Source organism: Glandiceps talaboti, chromosome 10 (genome assembly GCF_964340395.1).
Source record: "Glandiceps talaboti chromosome 10, keGlaTala1.1, whole genome shotgun sequence".
Lineage (NCBI taxonomy): Eukaryota > Metazoa > Hemichordata > Enteropneusta > Spengelidae > Glandiceps > Glandiceps talaboti.
In genome coordinates this window covers 453,752-463,362 of record NC_135558.1, presented here as the reverse complement: position 1 = coordinate 463,362, position 9,611 = coordinate 453,752, and the positions used below count along the sequence as shown (strand labels likewise).

The 9,611-nt window shown below is 37.2% G+C and overlaps 2 protein-coding genes across 2 annotated transcripts; both read right to left on the bottom strand.

The window, feature by feature from the left end:
* Positions 1–2,591: 2,591 nt before the first annotated feature.
* On the bottom strand, positions 2,592–4,810 carry LOC144441229 (quinone oxidoreductase-like). Its single transcript, XM_078130786.1, has 4 exons — positions 4,757–4,810; positions 4,001–4,102; positions 3,595–3,690; positions 2,592–2,756 (listed from the first exon to the last, which is right to left on the bottom strand). Exons 1-4 carry the CDS (start codon positions 4,808–4,810, stop codon positions 2,592–2,594), a joined length of 417 nt encoding a protein of 138 aa, XP_077986912.1.
* Positions 4,811–5,036: 226 nt separating this feature from the next.
* On the bottom strand, positions 5,037–8,204 carry LOC144441228 (quinone oxidoreductase-like). The gene is made up of 5 exons (XM_078130785.1): positions 8,115–8,204; positions 7,098–7,256; positions 6,705–6,838; positions 6,200–6,251; positions 5,037–5,252 (listed from the first exon to the last, which is right to left on the bottom strand). Exons 1-5 carry the CDS (start codon positions 8,202–8,204, stop codon positions 5,037–5,039), a joined length of 651 nt encoding a protein of 216 aa, XP_077986911.1.
* Between the last annotated feature and the right edge of the window lie 1,407 nt (positions 8,205–9,611).

Here is a 9,611-nt window from a genome sequence, read left to right as displayed (position 1 = left end):
CCACCACCACTACTACTACTACTACTACTACTACTACTACTACTACTACTACTACTACTACTACTTGGAAATCTTTATATATTTAGGAATCAGTGAATAAACGTTTTATGTAAAACTACTACTACTACTACTACTACTACTACTACTACTACTACTACTACTACTACTACTACTACTACTACTACTACATATATGATTGATCATAGTAAACAACATATGGTTGCTGAGGCCTAATGTAGGGTTGTTAAACCAGTGCACACAGTTTTGCTTTAGGCTTATCGTAAAGGAATCATTACTTATTCAAAACAGTCTGAAAACCGTCGTGACTGAAAGGCGCCCACAGGTAAAAAAACAGCAGCAACTACATTGAACCACAGACAAGGAAAAGATAATGTCATGAACTGATTAAATTAAATGGGAACTCGATACCACCTGCAAGCAGCCAATCGTATATTAAATATATTAATCTTTTAGTGTTGTCAAAAAGTACATTACTGTGCGCTTTGTGAACACATCCGTTCAATTCACTTATACATTATAAATGGTAGGGTCAAGGTCAAACGTGACAGTGAAAAAAACGACAAAACGTCGAAGTACATGTTACGAATTCGAAAGTGCCGTAATACCGCCAAAAGTATAGACAACTCGATGATCATGCAGATTCCTTCAAAATGGCATAATTTTAAAGTTATAGTTACTGTAGTTAGAATTATCTTTTCCTACATTTTGCTCTAATTTTCGATGGACAGTGTTTATGGTACTTGTTGAAGCATATCGATAATCGCAGTGATCAAACCCTATCAGTTTAAATATAAAATTAGAAATATGTTGACAAACAATTGGCTATGTTTGTACCTCTTTCATGAATGTTTACACACGGGCATCAAGCTAGGGTACAGAATACCAGTCAATAACTAGCTTTGGAAAATAGCGAAAATATATGTGTAATCGCAGGGCGTTCAGACAAACTCAATGTTGAAGTATTTATTTACTTTCTAATCGCGTCAACTGTGTAAATGTTAACTTGAAATATTGGGAGGATGTAAGGAGTCCGATATAGGTCAAGTAGTTGAAAGTAATACAATCGTATTCGTAAAATTGTGATTTATACCTTGAACAATAGGAGATATTTTAAAGCCCTCTTTACCCAGATCTTGTATTAGATAGTTCTCTTCAAACCCAAATATCATGACAAAGAGTGTTGACTGTGTACATGGTGAGAGGCTCTAAATCCGGTCATAGCACCGACGCCGATATTAATGTGTCCGTTTTTACTATCGATGAATTTAACAGCCTTCTATACCTAAGCCATTTTCTATCACGTGATCACTTCAATCCACAAGTGCAGCTGAAATGTGTCTGTACGTACTATTTCCAATGTCATTAAACACAAATTTAATTGCGTCAAATCCATTTACTAGGTAAAGTAAACTTGTAACTTTTAAGTATGTCACGTGACAATGTATATATTTTATTCGTCAATAAAATCGATGTGTACAAAAGCCGATAATGTTTGAGACATAACTTTGATGACGAATGTGTTGTTGGGTGGGTCCTTAGACATTATAATAGAAAGCGGTTGAATAGAAACAAAATGTTATCTGGCTCAACAAAATAGTTACATTCCATTGCTTGGCCCAATAAAAATCATACTAACATTCCTACATTTGATTTCCTGGCTGTACAAACATCTTAAAAACTTTCCTAAACTTTACTGTCTGGCTCGACAACAAGCTACTTCACTTTACTACCTGTTATCGCCTGGCGACGATTTGCAAAGAAGAATGGTAGATCACGCAAAGAACATGTTCACAATGTTCATAAGTTGTTTGTTTTATTAAACCTGATGAAGAAAAGCTTGTCTAGGTAGACGATGACATATAGTAATGTTATTACTTTTGTTGAAGTTTTGTTTCTGTTTTCCATATTCTGTAATTCACATACGGCTGTGCCATCATTTTAGATTTTTTTAGTCCATCCGTTCTAATATAGTTTACAGCCTATGGCCTATTTTGTGCTAGTGTGTGCGATTTTACAACAGTGTTAGTTCCCTGTGGATCAGAGAACTCAATGAAATTCATCTAATCTACCATAAGTTTATATTTTTTCAAGCACAACCTCTAAAATTTTAAATCAGAGTTCATTACCATCAATACTTTATTAATTTTGTCCACAAAATAGAAGTTGAGATAATAAAAGTCCTTTCTCTTGCTGCACTTTGTCAGGTTGTAGACGTTTCCATACTGGGTTTTGAGAAAGTTTACGGACTCTCTTGGCTACTGGCCAATCCTGATATTCAACAGAAAGGAATTTGTCGAACACTTGTCACTACAAACAGACGTACATGTACATTTTTTTATTGGGAAAATCTAAAATGGAATCCGCATGCATGTGCGTGCGTGGGTGCGTGTGTGCGTGCGTGTTGGGGTGATACTATAGACTGGTTTCTCCATTGTGTATGGTAGTACTAAAGAATACCAAAAGCTATATCAAGCACCCAACGCTGAAAACACGGAGGAAAATTTTTGAATCCTATCCATATTTCATGGGCGGTCACACCTGGTTATCTCTCGAGGTAGTGGTTAAACCCTTCACATAACGATGGCTAGTCTGCCAATTGTCGCTATTTCACGATCCATTATGTCTCTATGAGCTGTGGCTGAATCGTGCAGTGGGTACTCTCGTCCAACGTACGGTTCAATATACCCTGCCGTCATCCCGTCATACACTGCGGTAACAATTTCCCCGTATTCCTCCTGGTACAAAAATACGTCGACATACAAATTAATTGAGAGAAACTGCCAAAATTACTTTCCGCTGAAATCGAAACCACTTGTTGTCCATATTGTTGTGTGTTTAACAAGACATAAACGAGGAGTGTAACTCACATTGTACAACAATTTTCTCAGAGGATATACCCTAACTTTATAGTGTACTGTAATTGTGGCTTAACTTTCAGTTCCCATTTCGTCGGACCGGATGGACGACTTTCAGTGACTCCGGAAACTAATCGAAACACAGACTTTATCAAACACCTACAAGGTTTCTTACTTTTTCCTGCAAATATTCTCGAGCCAATCTATTCCTCCAAAAACCTTTCCGCTATGAAATCACAACTTATGAGTACTTTCATATCAACCTAACAACCGTAAATCTCAAACTAATAAGCTTACAGTTACAAGCCTTGAAAAAACACCGGTACGTTTTCTTGCTCCTGGTAAGCAGGAATGAGGCAAGTTTCATGCAAAGACATACAATGAAATTAGTGTCAGTAACTTATCAAAGCATATACACCACAGGAGCTGCTCTTTTTACTGATGATACAATGCTACATGATATAACAATCGAGTGTGGCTGTTACTGTTACATTGTATCTTCCACTGATATAAACAATCTGATAAAAGCGTCCACTTAATCAAATAGTAAGCGGAACCACGGCTGTTTTATATCTGTTGTATTGTGTTTTACCTAATTTTGTCCTTGCTTGAAGTCTTTAATTTCCCTGACCCAGTTCATTCAAGCAAACGCATCGGTGTTTTTTTCGCGGGTTGTATATACTGAACAATAGTGTAATAATTGCAACATAGAGCTTACCTCTGAAAATTGACTCAGAAGAAGACCAAGAATAGCCGTTTCTTTGATCATAGTGAGTTTAGGGTCAATTTCAATTTTACCACGACATCCAACGATCTGTCAGAAGAAAGAGATATATCGTACTTGTGTCAAAATGATAATGGCGTAAAATGTTTATCATCAAGTATTTCAGCTGTAACCATGGTAACAGTTTCCTTTCAAATGTCCATGCTTAGCGAAGACTTCCCTCTTCTTCACCTTTTTTTGTTTCTTTTTAAGTACTATTTTCGATATATTTCTGTCAACCTACACACAACTAGACGTTGGGTCCGATAATCGAAATCACACAATTTATATCTTTGGCGTCAACATTATCAAAGATGTATTTTATAAGTTATAGACGTAGGAACGGTTACAATATATTTACCACTATTCTGCCAAAACGGTTGAGCATTTCTAGGTCACGTTGGAGATTGATATTTGCAAGCATTTCGATGATGACGTCAAAGCCATGGCCACCAGTAGCATCCTATGATAGATGAAAGAACGTCATTAGCCATTGTGTCATACTTTGAAAACAAACAAACAAACAAACAAACAAACAAACAAACAAACAAACAAACAAACAAACATACATACATACATACACAGACAGACAGACAGACAGACAGACAGACAGACAGACAAACAGACAAACAGACAGACAGACAGACAGACAGACAGACAGACAGACAGACAGACAGACAGACAGACAGACAGACAGACAGACAATCAAATACATAAACAAAACATGATATAATCTGAAATGGACCCTATGTTATTATGTTGTCTAAGTTGGTTCTAACGATGGAAATAATGGAACAAATTCAAGTTTAAAGATCAAGTTTCCTTAACAGGAGAGCACACGAACTTAGGAAGAATGCACTGCAATCATCATCACTTTCAGCATGGAAGACAGTTGTCAGGCACCCTCTTGTCCCTGTCTGTCTGTCTGTCTGTCTGTCTGTCTGTCTGTCTGTCTGTCTGTCTGTCTGTCTGTCTGTCTGTCTGTCTGTCTGACTGACTGACTGACTGACTGACTGACTGACTGTCTGTCTGTCTGTCTGTCTGTCTGTCTGTCTGTCTGTCTCTGTCTGTCTGTCTTTCTTTCTTCCTCCGGTCCCTCTGTCTCACTCATACTCACCCCCCACACTCTCTCACTCACAAGACTACGACGTTTTGTTTCAATTGTAGACATATCTCTTCATATTAAGTCAAATCGATGAAAATGGTGTGTGATAAAATGTAATTGATATGGTGGATATACTGGTCTGAACGAGTTTCAAGCTCATTTAGCAAATATTGATAGTAATGACTATGAGAGCAAATTGAATGTTCTGCTACTTCGAGAGCACTCAAAGTGATGGATATCAATCAATAGTGGTGAGAGAAAACTTCTAGAAAGTAGGTCAGAGCAGTTCTAACTATAAAAGACTGACTGCAACCGCCATGACAAGGAACTCTAGCTGAGCTAACAAGAAGACCGTTACCATTAACTCGGTTGTGTAGCCTCTTTCATTGTGGTTGAATACGTAATCAGCCCCGAGTTGTTTCACCAATGTACAACCTGCGTCACTTCCTGCCGTTCCATATACCTGCATCCCGTTGGCTTTGGCGAACTGAATACAGCCAACCCCTACCTATAGAGATACATAGGAAAGGGGAATATATATATCAACATCTTAAGTGATATATGATTACCATCTGTGTTGTTTTACACTACGTTTTGTTTCATATTATTGTTACAAAATATATTCTTTAAGTTAACGTGGGAAATGAAACCAGCCGTTCCCAAAATACATTATAAATTATTTTCATATATTCGCTTTCAACATGAGAAATGTCAATTTCGACTTTCGGTTTGTCTGCTTCCGGTGAGATTACATTTTATCAATAACCTGAAACACTTTCCTAACTTGCCGTTGTCTAGACTTACCGATATGAAATACGTGTATGTATGTATGTATGTATGTATGTATGTATGTATGTATGTATGTATGTATGTATGTATGTATGTATGTATGTATGTATGTATGTATGTATGTATGTATGTATGTATGTATGTATGTATGTATGTATGTATGTATGTATGTATGTATGTATGTATGTATGTATGTATGTATGTATGTATGTATGTATGTATGTATGTATGTATGTATGTATGTATGTGTGTGTGTGTGTGTGTGTGTGTGTGTGTGTGTGTGTCTGTCTGTCTGTCTGTCTGTCTGTCTGTCTGTCTGTCTGTCTGTCTGTCTGTCTCTGTGTGTGTATATATGTATGTATGTATGTATGTATGTATGTATGTATGTATGTATGTATGTATGTATGTATGTATGTATGTATGTATGTATGTATGTATGTATGTATGTGTGTGTGTGTGTGTGTATGTATGTATGTATGTATGTATGTATGTATGTATGTATGTATGTATGTATGTATGTATGTATGTATGTATGTATGTATGTATGTATGTATGTATGTGTGTGTGTATGTATGTATGTATGTACTAGTATGTATGTATCGAAAATGGTGATGTACTGCATGCTTGTTATTTGCATTATCTTGATTTTTAAGCTCTATGGCTTACCGCTCCACTTGCGCCATGAATAAGTACTTTTTCACCACTCTTAGCTTTAGCCCTAAATAGAAGAATCGTATTAGAAAAGCTATAGGAAAGAGATGGGGTGGGGTGGGGGTGGGGGTTGGCGAACAGTACAATGTAGAAGGCTTCTGAGAAGATTCCAATATATACCGGTTACGTTTTAATAGTCTTAATTCATTGCTCGGTTTAATTTCTTTAACTTTAATTTGATTGAAAACATCATTTCCCTGTGGTACTGCATGATTTGTTTGCTGGTTGCTAAGTAAAGTTCAGATACATAGTAATATGTAAACATACTTTTGATGTAACGCCCTGTAAGCTGTAAAATAGGGCACGCCAATTGCTGCACCTTGTTGGAAAGTCAATCGATTCGATAGAGGGTGTACTCTGTTCTCCGCAACTGTGGTGTACTCTGCATACGACCCCGTCAAACTCCGCAGTGTGTACACTCTGTCACCTGCCTGTGAAAACAACAGCAAAGCTATCTCACCATAGTGGCGCTGTACACAGAATTTTCTCCGTAGGATGTAAAGTTGTGTAAACTTTATAACTTGGTCTTCGTTTTTCTTTTAACGCTTTAGAATCAAAATACAGTGAATGCCTATTCCAGGCATGATATTTGAACTGAAAATTTCAGCCAGGATATTTGGTGAGAACATTGCTAGAGTTATCCAAACAGATAGCCCACTGAGTATATATATTTGGGCTATCAACATTGGACTCATCAACACTAGAATTTTTTTCCTTTTCAAATTTTATTTTGATCAATGTCCCATCACTGTGTGGCAAAGCACTCTAATGTTAAACAAAGTTCCCCATCCTCAAAGACAACTGAGAGAAAGTCGTGGTCTTTAAAGATCCCTGGACCAAGCAGTTCTTTTACCTTGACTGAAGTGACGTCACTTCCGACTTTAACAACAATACCTGCTGCATCACTTCCAGGTGTCCATGGTAACGAGGGTAAATCTGTTCTTTTAGGATCTCCAGTTCGTCTGTATGTCTCAATTGGATTCACACCTGCCGATTTGACTTGGATGAGTACCTATAGAGTGAACAGAGTCAGAATATACATTTTAACAACAAACATCAACACTAAATATGAGCATTTATTATTAAGCATTTTAGCTATCATACATATACAATAGTACCTCGAATCTCAGAACACTTTTTAGTGGTCTGAGCTCGAATACATAGTACACATCAACAACAACAACAACAACAACAACAACAACAACAACAACAACAACAACGTGAACTATCTTGATTCATTTGTAAATACGAATGTTCTACAGTTTGAAAAACTACTAATCGATCCTTCCATTTACATGTATCTCTGAAAAGATCCGTAACGTGACGGCGTTCAACAAATACTCAATAATGTAATGACTTTGTCAAATGAAAAATTAAACGGGACAATGATAACCGTTGTCGTACAAAAAACATATATATGACCAAATTAGTAAAATATTTTAGATCGTATTCAATTTGACCTCTGACCTAAGCTATTTGAGCAAACAGTCATAAGTTCCTCACTCTGCTCAGATAGAGGACTTTATTGCAATGCTGCTCGCAAGATAAACTACTTAATACTGATTACAGGCATTTGTGACTCGTCTTATGTTTCAGAATGCGATATACTAGTACTATTATATCGACAATGTTGTCATGTGGCCGATAAACAGAAGAACACACAATACCAGAAACTTTCAACCTGCTTCGTTCTGTCTTGAACATCAAATTTGTCAATATTTCTTACATTTATGAAAATATCACGAGTCATAAGTGTCTTTGGTACTGGTATCACCAAGTAGGATGTTCTCCGCCCATTTTAAAGTCAAATAGTACAAAGTTACTCTGTCTGACTTTGGTGTAATTTGTGAGCATGAATACCTTGAATTACCTGTTTAGATGATGGTTGTGGGACTGGTACAGCATTGTCTATTTTGAGTACCTCGGGTTGTCCAAACTCTGTGACTCGAATAGCTCTCATTGTTACTTCTTTACGGTTTAACAAAATGGCTTTAGGACACGCGATGATTGAACATGCTAGCTGAATGAAGGTCAAGCGATCAAACTCAGTTTACCATGTAAGGTCACGCGAGGTCATATCATATTGACGACTCACGTGCGTGAAAGACCTGTTATACACCTCTTATTGCATATCGCACGATGCGATCCAAATGCAAGACATCTAAAACACGATTGTCGGTGTTCTGCACTAGATGTGTTGACCACGCTTGCCAAAATATAAGTCAAATCACGGTAGACGTATGTTACTGTAATATATTTTACTAAGGGAAATCAAAACGTTCCGGGACATTGCCAGTCGAATATCATGACTTGCAAGCCAGACTAACATGTTCATATGTAAAGGACTATATGGGATTATCTGTAGTTATCGTAAAACCTAATTTGGAGCTATCCTCTTGCAATGGTGAGAATAACCATGACTAGATTATTGTGGTGACAAAGAATGTAACAAGATTGTGTACAATCTGATTGATTCATATTTATTATCATATTTCCCATGATGCACCATTCAGGATAGTCAGATGGCGAGTTTGCAAATTCCCTCGTTGTTTGACAGTGGCAACAAATGGTAGAACATGCCCATGCTTATTCAGACTCCTGCTTCAGATGGACTTGGTGCACGTGTTTACAGTGTCTTAGGTTCAATCCAAAATTATTAAACAAGCAAAATATGGAATCAATATTTGTATATTGCCAGCGGTGTTCTGAGCATGGTCACGTATCAATCTGGTGTGAGCTAGATCTAGGTAGGCACAACAGGTTTAATTTGATTGCACATCACAAAAACAAGAGCAAAAAAAATAAACTGACAGCAAGCGATCACATGAAACTAGAAACAAATGGCAAAGTTGTAAAGATTGCAAAGTGTCATTATGAAAGAGTATAGACAAACCCCGTTCTTATCTACGTCAAACTGAGTTTATAAACGTTGTACTCAAATGACAATAATGATTTACAAAGGTTATAACACAGAAGCAGTTCAAAGTTTTTTTTAACATTGAGCTTTCGATCCGTCTTGGTCAATGATCCTCATCAGAATGACAAATTCCATAGTTACAGCTGACCACTAGGTGGCGGTATGATCTGTCTTGGTTGACGATCCTCATCACAATGACAAATTCCATAGTTACAGCTGACCACAAGGTGGCAGTATGATCAGCCGATTGTAGATGTTAGGTAGTTCGGTGCTCCCGTCTCTGTTGATCCTAGGATTATAGTGTCTGATGTTTGTAGCCTCCCTGATCTTCATCGAAATCATGTTTGGATGTATCAATAATGGCAATAGAGTGCTGGTCAATGTTATAATTATAGCTACGCGAGTGTTCAGCTAAAGCCGCTGCTACAGTTCTGTCTCTCACAGATTTGA

Coding starts and splice junctions, on each gene's coding strand:
- LOC144441229 (XM_078130786.1), bottom strand. CDS start 4,810: ATGTCTACAATTGAAACAAAACGTCGTAGTCTTGTGAGTGAGAGAGTG. Junction 3,691..4,000: donor ACCGTTTTGGCAGAATAGTG/GTAAATATATTG, acceptor TTCTTCTGACAG/ATCGTTGGATGTCGTGGTAA. Junction 2,757..3,594: donor TTCTGAGTCAATTTTCAGAG/GTAAGCTCTATG, acceptor TTTTTGTACCAG/GAGGAATACGGGGAAATTGT.
- LOC144441228 (XM_078130785.1), bottom strand. CDS start 8,204: ATGAGAGCTATTCGAGTCACAGAGTTTGGACAACCCGAGGTACTCAAA. Junction 7,257..8,114: donor CACAACCATCATCTAAACAG/GTAATTCAAGGT, acceptor TTCACTCTATAG/GTACTCATCCAAGTCAAATC. Junction 6,252..6,704: donor CTGTGTACAGCGCCACTATG/GTGAGATAGCTT, acceptor TCTTCTATTTAG/GGCTAAAGCTAAGAGTGGTG.